Source organism: Schistocerca cancellata, chromosome 1, assembly GCF_023864275.1.
Source record: "Schistocerca cancellata isolate TAMUIC-IGC-003103 chromosome 1, iqSchCanc2.1, whole genome shotgun sequence".
NCBI lineage: Eukaryota > Metazoa > Arthropoda > Insecta > Orthoptera > Acrididae > Schistocerca > Schistocerca cancellata.
In genome coordinates, this window is record NC_064626.1 from 255044996 (window position 1) to 255064610 (window position 19615).

A 19615-nucleotide genomic window follows, 5' to 3' on the forward strand; every position below is an offset into this window, starting at 1 on the left:
CTCCAATCAGCTACTATCAAATATCTGTGTTATTTGACCCACTCAATACGTGCATCTTTTTATGCCTCTGTCACCAACGACGTTTTGCTGAGCAACCATCAACTGCGAACAGTTCCCTTCGCAATGTTCGCTCGGAAACTTACTGATGTTGACTTGTAGTTGCTGACAGCAATTCCTTTCTGTTTTGAAACCGATTGTCAGTGACGACGCATGACTTTTGTCTGCGTTCCCTGTCGGCTATGATTTTTTTAGAATCACTGTCCTCAGCTTACTTACATTGCTGTGGGCAGTAAGACGGCAGCTAATATTTTGGCCAGTACGCTTATTCTGAGTGTGCGGTCATATTATGAAAACACTGTGCAACATAATTAAAATATCGCTTTTCTGAAATCCCATTTACCCCCATTGCGACGTAAACGTTTGATATTTGGCTCTCAGCTGCCTAAATCGGTCCCCTTGTGATCTTTCCCTCCCTCAAATCACTATCAGAATTCCTTGTTTCTGCACAAGTTTTCAAAGCTTCGAGAGGCGTACGATATACAAAAGAGAAACTTTTTACTTATCTTCATTTTCTCCTGTTGTCGGCTGCAGTTCTTGAATCTAGGGGTACATTCTTGAGGCTGAAATTTTGATTTTGTAGGTTCTAGTTGAACGGAAGAACTGATGACATTCTTTCTGCTGCTATGAATATCTTTTCATGTTATCCCGTTCTTCTATACCACACTGACTTCACAATCTCCAATTTCATAAAACCATCAATTACATGTTGTAGACAAAATTAAAAAAAGAAAAAAAAATCCTAAAAAAACATGTGCGCTTCCATCAGAGGCAGGCCCACTACTACTCACATCCTGCGATACAATACAGGGCGCTTCAAAAAGAATATATGTATTTCGAATACATATATTTATTAAACTTTAAGACATACGAATATGAAACTTTACACACATATTTACGAACCTCTCAAGTTCACATTACAGACGCAATATGTCCTCCATCAGCGACACGAACAGTATCACATCGACACTCAAATTCCTCCCATACTCGGGCAAGCATGTCCTTCGTCACAGATCTTCTGGCAATACGGATCCGGTTCTTCAACTCTTCCTGGTTCTGTGGGAGTGGTGGTACATAAACGTTGTCTTTAACGAAACCCCACAGGAAAAAGTCAGAGGGTGTCAAATCCGGTGACCTCCTTGACAAGCAGTCCAACGTTTCGATAGAGTTTCATTCAGGTATTCACGCACTTAACGACTCCAGTGAGGGATTGCCCCGTCTTGTTGAAAAATGTTGTCTTCGTGCAGCTTCGGAAACAACCAGTTTTGTAACATAGCAAGATACTGCTGACCATTAACCGCGTTTCCATCAAAACAAGAATGGGCCGTAAACAGATGATCGGGATATCGCACAAAACACATTGACTCTGGGCGAATCTCGTACATATTCAGTGGCTGCATGTGGGTTCTGTAGGCCCCAAATCTGAACAATTTGTTTGTTTACCTCACCACTAACATGGAAAGTCGTTTCATTACTGAAGATGATGCGTTGTGCGAAACTGTTATCATTGTCAATAGCATCAAGAATGTCGTTACAAAATGCCACACGTTTGCGTTCGCCTTCAGAACGCAGAGCTTGAAACAGCTGTATTTTGTACGGCCTCATAACGAACGGACGTCTCAAAATACGCCAAATTGTTGTTGTAGGCTGTTGTAACTACCGACTGGCACGACGATTTATTTTGAAGGACTACGTTGGGAAGCAGTTTGAATTCGTGCAACATTTTCTTCAGGAACACGAGGGCGGGCAGTACTTTTTCCTTTACATACACATCCTGTATCTAGAAACTGTCGATGCCATCTGCGAATGTTCCACCCATTCGGATGATCAATTTGGTACCTCAACCAAGGATGTCTTTTCTCTGTAATCAGGGAATTGCACTTCACAATTTCGAGAACACAATAATTTGTGCTGCGGAATAGCCATTTTAAACATATGACGGTTACCAATCAAAACAGAAGACAACTGACATCTAGCGGCTATTAATATAAAATAGACTATGTATTCGTTTCTCCAATAGCCGAGCCGAGGCGCAGCGATCGATAGTTTGGACAAACTAATACTTTGTAATATGTATGTTCTTTTTGAAGCACCCTGTATTCTACATAATTTACAAAGCTAAACAGTATACATACTTTAATGACAAAAGAAGAATCTTCTAGTTATATCATTATTTTATAAATGAATCCAGAAATAAATTTAATCATTCGCATTAGATTGTGCAATTAATAATATGAATTTTAAATATGACAGAATTTCTAATTTCTAATATTCCTAAAAGAAGAAGAATTTTAACCATTAGTACATACCGAGTGAAACAAATTTATTTTTATACATTTTAGCCTGAAATACAATACATTGTATACAAAATCAAATGAAATTTTTTCGGTTAAACACTCGAGATAATGTCCACCTGTACGAAATTCGAGATAAATCCTGGCATCGGCTACTTCTATAAAAAGAAGTTAATGCTAGACGAGGGTGTCCCTGGCATAGTGAAAACCCGTGGCGTCACACACAGTGGTCGGCGAGGTGTCGATGCATGCGATTAGAAGGCCAGAGCTCAGAAGTTCATGGGAGCTGTAAGGTGAACTGATGATGTCACATTGCCACCAAGTTTCCTCACATTTCTGGCTAGTGCCTCCTTGGAGGAGTGACACAATGGGACGGTCGACAAACCTTCCTTACTCACATCTCAGCCCTTCTCCTGGCGATTCTGCAATGGAGGTCACCATTGAAACCATACAGATTTTTTTATGGGTGTCTGAGGGAGGCATATCAGACATAGAACTCCTCAGAATCGACACGAAAAGGCCTCGGCAGGTGGTATACAGGGTGTCACTGAGACCAACTCTTTCCTTGAGACGTCCATTTACACACATCCGAAGTCAAATAATACAGACTATATCGCTATGTGCAACAGAACGACATTCTTGACAACGTTTGTGACTGCTGACACCTTATGGACGATTCAGCACGCGTCTAACAACATTGAGGAGCTGCGGCACGATTGGATATGGCCTGACCGTTTTGGAGTGGGGCACAACAGCAATTTTTGCTCTGGCACACAGGATGGAAGCACTAAGGACGGTTCAAAAACATTAACAAAATTTGAACACTTTGTGAAGAATAAAAAATCTTGAGGCTTTTCCACGTCTCTTTCTTTGTGTCTTCCTGTGGTATGATCACGAGGGAGGGAAAAGAGTCCCTCTGAGACACCCTTCACAATTTAGTAACAACCTCTGTCCCACGCACAAACTTTCGTTGAGCGCTTTAAAAATGTGCCTTTGTGGAGACAACCCATGACCGATTGCTAGACGCCTGCGAGCATCTAACGCTGCAAGCAGGTGTAGAGCAGCAGCGTAGTGTCACTTAACTGAAGGGAGTCGAGGGACTGACTGCCTGCAGGCACCTAGGAATCGGTCAAGGGCTGTCACAGTACAGATAGATTTTTAAAGTGTTCAACAAACATGCACAGATGTCGCCGACGGTGTTGCTAGAGTGGGGGGATGAGAGGTCATTTTATTCACGATTGTCTCAATGTTGCACCCCCCTCCTCCATGATCACTCTATAGAGATCGTGAAACAGGAGTATTTCGAGCGAGGCAACTTGGTATCTTTTCTGTTGGACATGTCCGACTGAACAGACGCCATACACATATCGTATATCTGTAAACTTGACTGCTGTATTAACCTCAGTACAGATGCACAATAGGGTTTGAAACTCTTGCGGAAATACGGGAAGCTCTGCGAGCAGATGATGCTTGGTAGTATGCGATAACGTGAGAACTGGGGTTCGGCAAAGAGTGTGAGCGGAGAGACGAAGAGCGTAGGATGACTGCTCGTGTAAAACGCGAAATCTGTGTTCGAGTTCCGGTACCGCAAAAATTTTCGACTTTTGCCACTGAATTATTTCAATGTCCACTAGCGGCTAACGTCGGCATCTCTCTCAAAATATTGATATTTACGGCAGCTGCATACCATAAAACAGTAGACGGTTCTGTCGGACATGTCCGATGGAACAGGCACGACACATGTACAAGTTATAAGTTTATGATTATAATTTATTTCATCTGTTGTTATAGTCTTTACTTGCAGCTCTTCTCGCTACACTATCCAGTGCACCTTAGTATAACTAATGAAACGTAGATATATTTGATCCTTTCTCACTGTTTTAAACTCTTGGTTTCCCTCTAGAAATTTTATCAGGCACACTTCCTTCCAGTACCAAATCGAAGATTTTCTTGATTCCTCATTATGTGTTCTGTCAACCGATACCTTCTTTTAATCAAGTTCTGCTTCACATTTCATTCATCCCGAACTCGCCCGAGCTCTTCCCCATTAGTTAATCGGTATATGCATTTAATTCTTTCGTAGACCACATTTCAGGAACTTCTACTTTCTTCTGAATCACTTATTGTCCAAAAGTTCTATATGAACATTATCAGAGAAAACTTCGTAACCTTGAAATCCATATTCGACGGTAGCAAGTTACTCTTTTTCAGAAACACTGTTCCAGCCATTGCCAGTCTGCATTTCATATCCTCTGCACTTCTAGTATTGTCATTTATTTCGCTACCCGAATAACAATATTCGTTTACTACTTTTAGGGGGCTCAGTTTCTAAATTAGCCCTGTCAACATTATCTAATTTAGATCTGCTTGATGCTATTTGAGTTTTGTTGATAGTCGTCACATACCCTCTTTTCAAGGCACTACCCCTATCGTTCAGCTGCTCTTGCAAGCCTCTGGCAGAAATGCTGTGTCACCAGCAAACTGGAAAGTTTTATTTTTTCCATCTGAACTTTAATTCCTTTCCTAAATTTCTCCTTGTTGTCCTTTACATCATGTGCTATTTGTTAATTGTACAAAGTGAGTAAACACTGCTGAGAGACTACGAACTTTTTTCATTCCCTTCGCTACAATTGGTTCCCATTTATGTCCTCCGACTCTTATGACTGCAGTCTGTTTTCTGTACTAAAAACAGTAAAAGGTATGTATTCTGAAAAGCGATCAGAAAGTAAGCTGTAAGATAGTTATGCCATATTGTATTTCAGTGCATGATGTGTATTAAAACATATTAATCTCGATTTGATTCTAATCACAATTCCACGTGTTTCAGTGCACAGTGCTCAGGCAGCTGAAGAAGTCACGACAGGTAATTCTCTTGTGTTCTTGTTTTCCCATATTCCACAATCCGCTATCTACAATGCTGTTTCCTGGATGCACATTCTCAGAATATTTTTCCTCAAATCAATAGCTGTGTTTGATACTAACAGAAACAGAAGAAATGGTAAACAGGGTTCTTAAAATTATCATTGATTGATTTTCTGCGAATGGTCTCACTCTCACTTTCAAAGAGACGCGACATATTCAGTTCTGCATATGTAGGTGTGCTGAACCAATGATAAGTGCAGCACATGGTGATGAAATGATAAACAGGGTGGAATCTTCAACATTTCAGATTTCCATCTTGCTGAGAATTTAAACCGTAAAAATTAGATTTTGGAACCTCTAGAACAACTTAGTTCTGCCGCATTTGTACTTAGAATCATTGCAAATCTTGGGGAGAGATAAGTAGCTAAGTTGACATACTTTGCATATTTCCATTCAATAATGTCATATGGAATAATGTTCTTGGCGCAAGAGAGAATGTCTGCGAAACCCAAAAACATGCTGTAAGAATAATATGTAGTTCTCACCGACGATAATCTTCTAGTTGCCTGTTTAAGGAGTCAGTCATCCCGACAACAGCTTAACAGTATATTTAATTCCTCATGAAATTTGTTGCAAATAATACACTTCCTTTCAAATGGGACGATGATATACGTAATTACAAAACCAGAAGGAAAAAGGCATTCATTATTCTACATTATGGTTATCTTTAGTATAAAAGCAGATGCACATTGCTGTGACTAAAAAGTTTCGATCACTTACCCGGAGATATAAAACGTCTGATAGGCAGCAAAGCAAAATTTCAAAAGAAACTAAAGCTTCTCCTCAAAAACTACTTCTATTCTGTAGGAAAATTTGTGTTACTGTAATGTTAAAAGGTGGTGGGAACTAATTACTAACTAACATTTGCTTTTTTTTAAAAAAGCGGCGTATACACTGGACACGTGTTTCAACTGTAAATGTCTCCTACGTTATTTTGGAACATGTCTCTGGCTTTTATTCTTTTCTCTGTCCCTCTCCACCCTGGCGACAACATTTTATGTAGTGTATTTGTACCGTCTGCGACGCTGTTTGTTGTACTGTCTGTTACTTTACATCTAGAAATGAGGATCTTTAATGATTTGTGGTGTTGCATTATTAACAGTCGACGGTTCACACGAGCAAAATTAAAGGCGTCGTCGTCCACGATAGACTAAAACATACCTCATAACAAGTATGCAGCCATATTTACCAATTAATTGGTAATGTGAATATAAAATGACTCGTTCCACATCATTACGATTTATCCTGCAAAATGATCCATGAAATATGAAACTTGTATAGGAATGCCAGCGTTGTCTCTGCTAGTCTGCCTTTCATGTCTTCTATGATTCGTCTGCTATGTCTTACAAGCTGCGCCATGGTCGCGAATAAAACAGTGACCCAAATATAGAATTAATTTCCTTTGCTTTACGTCTGTGGTCCAAAATTTTTTGTCATCAGACTACCGGTTTCGGTCTAAATTAACCATCTTCAGATCTGTTCTATAATTCATGTCCTAATGTACTAGCTCCAAAGAGGTCTCGTCAAATATTAAACATATTAAACACAACATTAGCACCAGCATAATCAAATGTATATAAATACCAGAATACGTAATAGTCATCTTGTCAGCTGCTGATGGCGGCAGTACATTAGGACATGTTTTTATAGAACTGATGTGAAGATGGTCGTTATGGACAGAAGCTGACAGTCTGATGAGAAAAAATTTGTGACCACAGACGTAAAGTAAAAGAAAATTCATCGGCTATGTGTTATTTTACATGTGATTTTATTTCGAAGGTAGCAGAATTCCTTAACTTGGCTTATCTCGTGCTCACCTTGATAATGGCTTCAGTTGGGCAATAAGGGAATGTCCACAGTATACACTCCTGGAAATGGAAAAAAGAACACATTGACACCGATGTGTCAGACCCACCATACTTGCTCCGGACACTGCGAGAGGGCTGTACAAGCAATGATCACACGCACGGCACAGCGGACACACCAGGAACCGCGGTGTTGGCCGTCGAATGGCGCTAGCTGCGCAGCATTTGTGCACCGCCGCCGTCAGTGTCAGCCAGTTTGCCGTGGCATACGGAGCTCCATCGCAGTCTTTAACACTGGTAGCATGCCGCGACAGCGTGGACGTGAACCGTATGTGCAGTTGACGGACTTTGAGCGAGGGCGTATAGTGGGCATGCGAGAGGCCGGGTGGACGTACCGCCGAATTGCTCAACACGTGGGGCGTGAGGTCTCCACAGTACATCGATGTTGTTGCCAGTGGTCGGCGGAAGGTGCACGTGCCCGTCGACCTGGGACCGGACCGCAGCGATGCACGGATGCACGCCAAGACCGTAGGATCCTACGCAGTGCCGTAGGGGACCGCACCGCCACTTCCCAGCAAATTAGGGACACTGTTGCTCCTGGGGTATCGGCGAGGACCATTCGCAACCGTCTCCATGAAGCTGGGCTACGGTCCCGCACACCGTTAGGCCGTCTTCCGCTCACGCCCCAACATCGTGCAGCCCGCCTCCAGTGGTGTCGCGACAGGCGTGAATGGAGGGACGAATGGAGACGTGTCGTCTTCAGCGATGAGAGTCGCTTCTGCCTTGGTGCCAATGATGGTCGTATGCGTGTTTGGCGCCGTGCAGGTGAGCGCCACAATCAGGACTGCATACGACCGAGGCACACAGGGCCAACACCCGGCATCGTGGTGTGGGGAGCGATCTCCTACACTGGCCGTACACCACTGGTGATCGTCGAGGGGACACTGAATAGTGCACGGTACATCCAAACCGTCATCGAACCCATCGTTCTACCATTCCTAGACCGGCAAGGGAACTTGCTGTTCCAACAGGACAATGCACGTCCGCATGTATCCCGTGCCACCCAACGTGCTCTAGAAGGTGTAAGTCAACTACCCTGGCCAGCAACATCTCCGGATCTGTCCCCCATTGAGCATGTTTGGGACTGGATGAAGCGTCGTCTCACGCGGTCTGCACGTCCAGCACGAACGCTGGTCCAACTGAGGCGCCAGGTGGAAATGGCATGGCAAGCCGTTCCACAGGACTACATCCAGCATCTCTACGATCGTCTCCATGGGAGAATAGCAGCCTGCATTGCTGCGAAAGGTGGATATACACTGTACTAGTGCCGACATTGTGCATGCTCTGTTGCCTGTGTCTATGTGCCTGTGGTTCTGTCAGTGTGATCATGTGATGTATCTGACCCCAGGAACGTGTCAATAAAGTTTCCCCTTCCTGGGACAATGAATTCACGGTGTTCTTATTTCAATTTCCAGGAGTGTATTCATTATGAAGATGCAGAGAAAAGGCCACACTTGAACAGAGACAATATGGAAATAAAAATTCTTTTTCATATGCCCCTGAATGGGCGGACACAAGCACAAGTAACCCCTGCCCAAAACCATCACGGAATCACTTTCATGATGAACTATACTGAAACGCCAAAGAAACTGTTATAGGCATGTGTATTCAGATAAAGAGATAAACAGGCGGAATACGGGACTGTGGTGGGCAGCGCCTATATAAGACAACATGTGCCTGGCGCAGTTCTTAGATCGGTTACTTTTGCTGCAATGGCAGGTTATCTAGATTTAAGTCAGTTTGAACGGGCTGTTATAGTCAGTGCACGAGCTATGGGACACAGCATCTCCCAGGTAGCGATGAAGTGGGGATTTCCCCGTACGACCATTTCACGAGTGTACGGCGAATATCAGGAATCGGTCAAAATATAAAATCTGTGATATCGATACGGCCGGAAGAAGATCCTACTAGAACGGGACCAACGACTACTGAAGAAAATCGTTCAACATGACAGAACTGCAGCACTTCCGTAAATTGCTAAAGATTTTACTGCTGGGCCGTCAACAAGTGTCAGAGTACGAACCATTCAACGAAACATCATCGATATGGGCTTTCGGAGCCGAAGGCCCACGTGTTTACCCTTGATGGCTGCACGACACAAGCCTTTAAGCCTCACCTGCACTTGTCAACACCGACATCGGACTGTTGAAGACTAGAAACATGTTGGCTGGTCGGACGAGTCTCGATTCAAATTGTATCGAGCGGATGGACGTGTACCTCTATGACGACATCCTCATGAATCCGTGGACCCTGCATGTCAGCTTGGGTTTTACAAATTGATGGAGGCTCTGTAATGGTGTGGAGCGTGTGCAGTTAGAGTAATATGGGACCCTTGATAGTCTAGATATGACTCTGACAGGTGACGTGTACGTAAGCATCCTGTCTGATCACCTGCATCCATTCATGTCCATTGTGCATTCCGACGGACTTAGGCAATTCCAGCAGGACTATGCGATACCACACACGTACATAATTGCTACATAGTGAATCCAGGAGCACTGTTCTGAGTTTAAACACTTCAAATGGCCACCAAACTCCACAGACATGAACAACGCACAGCATGCCTTGCAACATACTGTTCAGAAGAAATCTGCATCTCCTCGTACTCTTAGGATTTATGGACAGCCCTGCAGAATTCATGGTGTCAGTTCGCTCCAGCACTAGTTCAGACACTAATCGAGTCCACGTCACTTCGTGTTGCGGCACCTCTGCGTGCTCGCGGGGGCCCTACACGATATTAGGCAGGTGTACCAGTTTCTTTGACTCATCAATGTGTATCTTCAATATCCAGCAGTCTAGAAACGCCACAATGGGTCGACGGCGAAGTTCAAAATCTCGATTTGTCGCCTGGTTCAATCACCTATTGTGCAATATCTGTGTACGGAAACCGTAGGGAAAATCAAAACTGTATTGTTTGCAACTGTTACTTACACCTTCCAGTTACTTCTCTACATACTCGCCGCCTAAACTTAGACATCTATCGTAGCTTTGTTGCAATTTTTCCATACCCTTGTGATAGGGCGGCCTCCTGTGCTTCCCGAGTTTTCTGTGCTGGACTGCAGCTTCATGACATTCCCTAAATGTCTTCAGAACCAGTGGTTCACTTGAACAGAGATGAAAATCAGAGGGAGCCAAGTCCGATCTATGTGGTGGGGGATCAAACACTCTCACTGAAAACGCTGCAAGGAAGTCCTCTTTGCCCCTGCACTGTGTGGGCGAGAAATGTCATGAAAAAGAAAATGTATGACAGTTAGGTTATGTGGGGTAGCATAAAACCCAGCAAATTCTCACGGAAGGTACCCATACTTGGCGGGACACACTCTTTTCAAGACATCTTTAAGCGCTCATTGTGCGCTCAGAACTGTGAAGAGCGGAGTGGTTCTACATACAGGTATAATAGACACACTGCCCAACACATCTGTGCAACGCTTCATCAGATTTTCACTGTGGTTTCCATTTCGTGACCGATCGTTCCTTACTTTCCAAATATCCCTGGTAGCAGGTGGTTTTAGCGCATAATTTAGAAAGTAACTTGAGCTGCTGTTCTGATAGTGAATTAGGCGTCCTTGGCCGAGAGGTGGAAGCGCGGGCTAGTAGGCGGCGAAAGGCGAGAAGTGCATCCGCTTCTTAGGAGTTCGGGGTGTACTTGCCAAGGAGCGCTGATGACGGGGGGAATCGAGGGTGACCAGAATGTTGGGGCGACAGAGTGCTGAACCCGGGAGCTCAGGAGTGCCTTGGCCTAGGGACGAGGCCGGTGGACGAGCTGCAGGAGTCCCTCCCCCATCCCCCCCCACCCCCCATCATGCCAGCGGGGCCGGTCCGGGGCAAGCAACGGGCTCCCAATCATTTTCGCTTGTCTAAATCAACATGGCTGACGAAGAGACAAGCGATTCGTGTGCGCCTGGAAAGGGTTCGATGATTTCTGCTGCTTCCCCAACAGGGGGCCTGGGGCAAACAGAGGAAAGAGTTACTGAGAAACATGCCAGGATAGCACAGTATCTGGATTCCAATGTCAAGAATGGCAAGTTAAGCCAGACTGCGATCCTGGATATAAAAAATGAACTTGCTTCTTGGGCTATTGCTCACGCAAAGCTCGAGGGGGCGAGTGGAGGAGGTCGACAATGAAAACGAAAGGCTGCGCAAGCAGGTGTGGCCGCTTACTAGACACGGTTGTCTTCCTGAGATCCAGTCAGGACACAAAAAAGGTTCAGCAAATCTTCACGACTATGATAGATCCAGCTAAGGAGAAGATAATGGTTAACAAAGTTAAAGCAACAAAATATGTTGTACAGTACACGTTTCCACGGAAGAAGATAGAAACAAAATATTAAATAACCAAAAACTTTGCAAGGCTGTTAAGTGCGATTGCTGGTTTACAAATCACTTGTCAATGTGGACGGCACCCTTGGCGCTTCGACATCTTCTGGCAAGGGAAAGAAGAACGAAACGAGAGCGGTTTCTAAAACAGCTCAATTTGTTCTTATTCATGGTCCTACTTTGTTTCGTGGGTTTAATTTTTCTTTAATGAAGCTATCTTCTTCTTCTAGTTTGGGTAACGGATGGCTGACTGTAGCTTTCGTTGCTTGTAATAATGCAGGTAGTAATAATGTATGACATTCCATCCATCTGAGACCTAAATGAGAAATGCGAAACTATCAGGTTACAAAATTTTGATGATTGAGTACCGAAAATATAAGGAGCGCTTTCAAGATAAGATTGAAAACAGGGTCTAGAGAGCTAGACATAGTACACCATGTTGCTGAAGTCTCAGGAAATATGTGGAGAAAGCTTACGGCTATGGGCAAATTGTACATTGGATTCCATGCGATAAACGTGCTGGACAATTTGGTGATACCTCGCTGCCATAACTGAGGAGACCTACATCACATCGGAAGCTGGCTTGCTCCAGGTGTGGAATTTGCATTCCCTGTACGAAGAGGGGCAAGAAGACTTGCAACGCCACTGGAAGGAACTGCCCCACGTAGAGCATGTTACAGCAGAGGTTAATATCTAGAACTGATTATGGATGAGGCCACAACAGCACACGGGATGCCAAAGAGAAAATCCCTGTGCAAAAGGAGAAGGGATGCGGAAAGAGCTGTAAGGTTTAAGCAATTTTTGAGAATGGTTGCAGAAGGTCGAGAACGAAGGGTGGAAGTGGTGGACGCTTGCGTTCAGACTGACTCTTGCGAACGGGAGGCCGCTCCCTCTTTCTATTGCCGGGGCTACAGATTGCCAGAAGATCGGGCAAGTCAAGAAGGGCGTCCTGTAGAAGTGGGCCAGGGAACACTGCACCAAAACAGCCAGTACAGGTTAGTGCTGCTAGCAGCACGGATATTGACGCAACACCAGGTCGATTTACAGTTAGGAGATTAGAAGTAGATCCCGTCTGAATTTATCCTAACCTCGAATAGTCTATGCAGTTATCCCACCAGGAGGAGCCGGCTGTCTTGACCACAGCTCAGAGACATGTGGTGCGTGTAGGACACAAGTATGGGCATAAAATCACTTTCTCGTCTGTGGAGGCTGTAAACGGGACACAGTTGAAGACAATGAATCTCCCCACTGACTTCTGTGCCCTGTGTGACCTGGTGAAGAAGGTTTTCGAGAGACGTAACGAATCATTTGATCTAGATGACATTTATAATCAGTCGGTCTTGTCCAATGGAAGAATCGCATTTGATTGCAGAAAAAAATTTCCGGAATCATATGTACGTATATGACGATAGGAGTACAGATTAAATACAAACAACAGTAGGCTGGTTATGCAGGAGCTTCGGAGGGTGGTGGAGGAGATGAGCCTTGATGTGCTCTGGCTACAGGAGCCATACTCTCTTGCAGGGAAAATAGGATTTGCCACCGTTTATTGGTAAGTAGTAAGTTTCGGTGATGAGCCGAAAGCCACCATCTAGGTTGTAAACACAACTCTGAGAATTACAGTGTTACCACACTTATCAGATGATCACTGCAGCTACGTGGAGCTCCAATCGGCGGTAGGGGTCACATATCAAGTTAACATGTGTTTTCTGTATGGAACAAACATAGACGTATAACTTGATCAACTGGTACAGGTAACCACGGCGCTGAAGGGACGCAAGATTGTTGTGGTGTCGGATGTGAACACTAAATATGCGAAAGACGCCATGGTGTATCCGTTCTCTGAGGAAGATGTGGCTGCCCACATGAAATCTTTAAAGAAGGTAAGGCCACCGGACGAGACTGCATTGTAGCGAAGGTGGTACAATACCTAACCCTTCAACTACAAACACCTCTAACAAGGATATGTAATGAGACATTACGATTAAGGATGTTTCCCTCCATCTGGAAGCAGGTCAGTGTTGTCATAATCAAAAAGGGCCACCATAAAGACCCGAAGTAAGTCAAATCGCCGGCCGGTGTGGCCAAGCGGTTCTAGGCGCTTCAGTCTGGAGCCGCGCGACTGCTATAGTTGCATGATCGAATCCTGCCTCGGGCATGAATGTGTGTGATGTCCTTAGGTTAGTTAGGTTTAAGTAGTTCTAAGTTCTAGGGGACTGATGACCTCAGATGTTAAGTCCCATAGTGCTCAGAGCCATTTGACCATTTGAAGTCAAATCGTACAGGCCAATTTGTCTCCTAGACCTGCTCGGCAAATTGCTAAAGTGGTTGCTGGATGACAGACTGACAGTGCATCGGGTACTGTGTGGGATGAGTGACAGGCAACTCGGCTTTCGATAGGGGCGAACGGCGTCTGAAGCAATCGCCCTGGCGGCGAGATCTGTGGGTCATCCCCACACAAGTACATAGTTGGAATCGTGGTAGATTCCACTGGCGCCTTTGACAACCTGTGGTGGCTTTCCCTCTTCTACTGACTGCAGTAGAGTATGTCCAGGATCGCTATATGGCTGTCTTAGGAGCTATTGTATGGATGGGAGGTCTGGCTATCGTCCCCTAGCGGGAGTATCGGCAAAAGGATCACGAAGGGGTGTCCAAAGGGCTCTGTCCTGGGGCCACACTTTTGGGGTATAAACATGGAGCCTCACCTGGACAGTTGGGAGAGCGGTGCATATGTGCTAGAGACGACCTCTTCCTGCTGGTTGGAGGCCACAGCCGAGAAGATCTCGAACCTTAGGTAGGTAGGGAAATGACCATTTTGACACAATTGTGCCAAAAAATCAAAATGAGGGCAGCATCGAACAAGTCAACCTACTTGTTATTAAAGGGTCAGCTAGCCAGGAATTCAGCAGTTCGAATCGAGGACTCACCAGTTAATCGGTGGCGAGAGGCCTGATACCTGGGTGTTGTCATTGATGAAAACTCAGATTTTTTTAGCATATCGACCCAGAGGTTGTTAGAAGTATTAAACAACTTAATTGTGATTGGACATAAAGGATTCCAGCTAACTGCAGAGTTAGTAAAGTTGTACCACAACACCATTCTAATCTCCATAGTGGATTACGGATCAGGAGTTTGGAAACACAAGCACACGAGAGTCATGCCTGTCATGGCTGTGAGGAGGGTGCAGCGAAAATGCTCTTGGGTTCAGTAGCGACTTGTAGAACAGTTCCTGGGGGCCCATCTATGGTACTTATGGGGCTTTGTCCCTTGGACGTAAAAATAAGAGAACAGGCAGCATGGCACTGGGTTAAGAAGGGTAAATTTGACGTAAGTGAACAAATCTGGGAGGTTCACGTAGGGGACAAGTTTGCGGTCAAAAGAAGGGGTGAAGAACTTTGGCCGGAATACTGGGACAACGTGGAAATAGGACGAAGGACACGCCAGCTATTATCTAATATCAGAGAATGATTACAGATTAAGGCAAGAACTACCTAATTACGACACATACCACCTGATCAGAGACCAGGATACCTTTAGAACTATCGACAGTCTCACCAGCGAGATCTCATCAAATGTCCTGAGAGAATATCGAAGGGAGAACCAGTAATTAGTAGAAGATTAACATTCCCTACAGCTACCCCCTTCTGCCGGGGCGTGGACTGTACGATCCCCGTGACGGTCGGGAATAGCGGGAAGCTGCAAACCAAACCGAATTTGACAATGCACACTCATTATGACTCGTAGAAGTTAGTTTTTTAAGTAGAATGTAGGTTTTCTGCAATTTCAGTAGTAGTACCTGCAGCGATTTGAGTTACAGCCAGCCCGGTGCCAGTGGCAAGCTAGCTAGGATTAGCTCGGTGAGCATGGCCAGACTTAAGTAGGTTTATATATCTTCTGGCACGCCTGTAACGTTGCAGGAGTGTAGTTTGGAGAAACGTTTAGTACGCTAGACTCAGTAATAAAAAAAATATGTTGCCCACAGAGTATCTTACATGTCCTGTAGCAGAAGCTGACACCTGATATAATAGATGTAATAGCTAATACGCTGCTAACAATTGCATTGTTAAAGTTACGACTCATTAATGTATTGGTGGTTTAATGTAGTATTGATAATGTTGTTGTTGATAGTCACGTCGATTCTTAAACATCTAATGCACTATGTGTGCACTCATTGCCACTGGGGAGTCTTTTTGTGGTTACTCACTTTTCGAAGATCTGGCAACCGACGTCCTCTCGATGTCGGGAGCTGACCTTTCAACTTCCACAAGATCGATGTCAGAAAAGTGTTCTGAGCTGTTTCGGCGACGGAAATACAATTGTAAATTATTTGACGACGTGGGAGTAAGATTTGTGTCAAGTGAAAAGTTGTTAAGTTCCGATGCTGAGGGATCATACTCATGAGTCCATACACTTTTCTTATATTTGATATTTCTGATTATGGCCAGAACCCGAAACGCGTCAGTAGATAATTTCTGAATGGCTAAGTCAATAGTTATTTTAATGACCCATTTAGCAGTGATATAGATTCAAGTGGTTTCAGAGTTTCGAAGTAAATATATTGCTCCCTTCCACACTTCCCATCAATACAAAAACAATACCTATTGGTCAGTGTGTCAAAGTGAGCCACATGCTGATTTAATGACCGTCTTCCCTTCATGTTTTGCCACCTAACACTGCCACGTACCTTTCATGGTCGTCATAGAAATCGTTCAGAATCGATCTCTGTTAAGAGAACTACTGCTCTTCCGAATGCAATTCCGTGTTAGGGCTTACGTTTCGGGCTTACAGTTTACTGATCCTTCTTCACTCACTGTTTTGTCAACCGTTTACAAAAATGCGTCGGACACATTTTCAAGATTTACGACACTGCAATTAAATCTCACAGCGACCGTCCACGGAATTAAGAGTCTTGCACTGGCTCTCTTTCACATACTCGAGAATCAACTCTGACAGTCTCCGTTGACCACCCTATCTATCGAGACAGCGTGTCTGTCCTGTTCGCTAGTCACAAGACATTTCTACTGTTGGCTTTTCTTCTCACCTGTTCTGGCTCGTTTCTTCACCTTGTCTTTCAATAGATTTTGTTCTGAGTTATCGAAATTGTCTTTATACATGCCTCTACATAGTTTGCATAATCTATCCCGATTTTCAACGTTCTGCTGTTGTACCATATTTGCAGATCTCCATTCTTTTCTTGATGAACTGCTTATCGTCCACATTTCTCTTCCGTACAGAGCTACTTTATCTACAAATACCTTCAGAAAAAACTTCCTGATACTTAAATTTATATTCTACGTTAGCAAATTTATCTCTCTGAGAAATCGTTTTCGAGCTAATGCGGCCGGCCGGAGTGGCCGAGCGGTTCTAAGCGCTTCAGTCTGGAACCGCGCGACCGCTACGGTCGCAGGTTCGAATCCTGCATCGGGCATGGATGTGTGTGATATCCTTAGGTTAGTTGGGTTTAAGTAGTTCTAAGTTCTAGGGGGCTGATGACCTCAGATGTCGAAGTCCCATAGTGCTCAGAGCCATTTGAACTATTTTGAACCAGCTAATGCAAGTCTGTTTCGGCCATCGTTAGTTATCTCGTCGCTCGAATAACAAATCTCGTCTGCTATCTTTAATGACTCGTTACCTTACCCACATTGCTTGAAAATTACCAAGGAACAACTTACACTTGCTAAAGTACTACGGCCAACTGCTACGGAACAGCCGACAATTGCCACGCAACGCCCGACTATTAGTAGTAAAAGGAAATGTAGAGGGTGGGACGTGTTAACTGCAACGAAGCCTGTGCAGGAAAGCTCTATATCCACTCGACAATTCACGTAATATGATGTGTGATGATGGTTGTTACGGAACCGATTAGTGTGACATTCCGTGTGGTGCGGCAACATGTCTGCAAGAGTCTGAGTGTTTTCGATCGTGGACGAGCAGTTGGACGGTTCGAGGTCCGCCCAAAAGTGTCGCTACTGTTATCACAGTAATGTGTGCGTCCAAAAGTGTCATCTCGCTATTAAGAAAAAGATCGCTGAATGTTAAAATGCAATGCGAAAGCATGCCGCAGATTGCAGACGGAACGTCACACCGGCCGGCCGCGGTAGTCTCGCGGTTAAGGCGCTCAGTCCGGAACCGCGCGACTGCTACGGTCGCAGGTTCGAATCCTGCCTCGGGCATGGATGTGTGTGATGTCCTTAGGTTAGTTAGGTTTAAGTACTTCTAAGTTCTAGGGGACTGATGACCACAGATGTTAAGTCCCATAGTGCTCAGAGCCATTTGAACCATTTGAACTTCACACCGACGAGCATCGATAAGTAGTCCTGGTAGCTAAAAGGAACAGAACTTTTAAATCCTAGCAGATTACTGGATACCTGCAGACAGAATTTGGCACGATATCACTCAGGAGGAGGCTCTGTTAATGAATGTCAATTCGAATAACTGCTTGCATAAGGTTCAGAGGTGGGACAACACTTTATTGACTTGGTCTATTAGTGAAGCCTTTCCTCTTGAATGGGTTACCTAATTTTTCTGCAATTGTAGTCGTTTGTCTTTACATGTACATCACATCTACACATCTATCCATTTCTGCTCCAGTGTTGTAATTCGTTCGTGGTAAATCGCTTTTTCTCTGTCTTTAGAGTGTATTAATGCGTCCCCCACCAGATGTGCAACAAACATCCAAACGGATGTAAACTGCCACACTTTTCTTCGCAGGTCTGGAGTTAATATAATCATTACTGTTGTTATACTGTGTTGCACCTCCTGAAAATTATAATGGTAAGCATATCATCAGGGGTCCTTCACAAACCCCCCCCCACAAAAAAATGTCATATCTCGAGGTCAATGTGCAACCGAAGAATACTTTCAGTCTACCTTCAATCTAGCCTTCGCCTGTCAACAATTTCAGCAGTCGCCAGGCACGATACGTGGATAACTGGGCTAGACTATTGGCACGCAAGGTGCCACTGTAGTGATAATAGAAAGTCGTGCCCCTACCCAGCGAGTCTCTCGAATTGTTGCTCTTGCATACAGGTGACAGAGAGGTTGTGCTCTCTCTTGTCGAGAAATGACATTTTCGGTGTACTCTCGTAATTCTGTAATGAACAAGCGAGAGAGATAGCTAACACAGGAAGATCCCTACTGGCAATCAGGTAAACTGTTAGTTTTCGTTGTGTACTCTAAAATTTACCTCGAGTTTCTAAATTTATTAAATTAAAAAGAGACAATCTTGTAAAAGGGAAAGAAACTTTTTGAAACACCGTACATATTTAATGTATTTGGCTTAATAGCAGGATGGTTATGCCGCTGAAAGCACATCCCCTACGTTTATGATGCGAGTGGTCGAAACAACAGTAAAAAAAAAAATCATTTTTTTGTCACTAGCAGCACTGAAATGACGTAATGTATAGGAAAGGGAATAATACTGAAAAATGCATTAAACAATATCTATTATGTGTGAAGCTAGAGAGCTGACTAGTTGTATTCGCTTTGTGGTCTTTGTTTACCAGGAGCAGTCCCTACACTTGCCGATATCTCGTGGCTGGGCCCGCTGCGGAACGGATCTCAGGTCACACTGAATATTAACGGCACCGAGCAACAACTCCAGCTCGCTCTCAGCCAGGTAAGTCCTCGCTTACAGTATGCTGTCTTAGCAAGACTGCCGCCGCTGATGCTGATGCATAACCCCTCTGCAATGAACAAGTGCCCAATTGTGAATACGACGACGAGTTTTCAAAGAATGAAGCCTGTGACCGTCTCCATATCAATACTCCTACTGCAGTAAGTGACTCAATCGTTTCGGCGTTCCTCGGTAGTGCTGTGCCATATTAGTGTACAAATAATTTTGTGAAGACGACGATAGCTCTACTTGGTTAAAGGTCCATTGATGTTGATCAGTCCTTTTAATCCTTCCAAATACCGCTGGTGACGCCTCCTTTCTTTTGGGATTTACGTGAAAAGGGCGCATTTTTGTGACTAAAATGAGCAACATTCCAATGTTGATGGCACGTACATAAATTTACGGCTTCTACACAGAGAATGGACATGTGTATCAACATGTGCTGAGAAAACTACGTGCATATTCACATGTTCCTCTTAGCTGACGACAGAGGATATACAGTTGCATAGACGGTTTAAACTTGCTAATCCCAACCTGTTTTCGCC

At 44.3% G+C, this 19615-nt stretch overlaps 1 protein-coding gene across 2 annotated transcripts in view; it reads left to right on the plus strand.

The window, feature by feature from the left end:
* Positions 1-19615, plus strand: part of LOC126170669 (inter-alpha-trypsin inhibitor heavy chain H4-like) — a 186189-nt gene that overhangs the window by 151909 nt on the left and 14665 nt on the right. The window contains exons 14-15 of one of the 2 annotated variants that reach the window (XM_049920744.1): positions 5179-5214; positions 18961-19073. In XM_049920744.1, the coding sequence (XP_049776701.1) occupies positions 5179-5214; positions 18961-19073 (149 nt within the window). The remainder of the gene's footprint in view (positions 1-5178; positions 5215-18960; positions 19074-19615) is intronic. The other variant, XM_049920746.1, reaches the window with a different exon arrangement.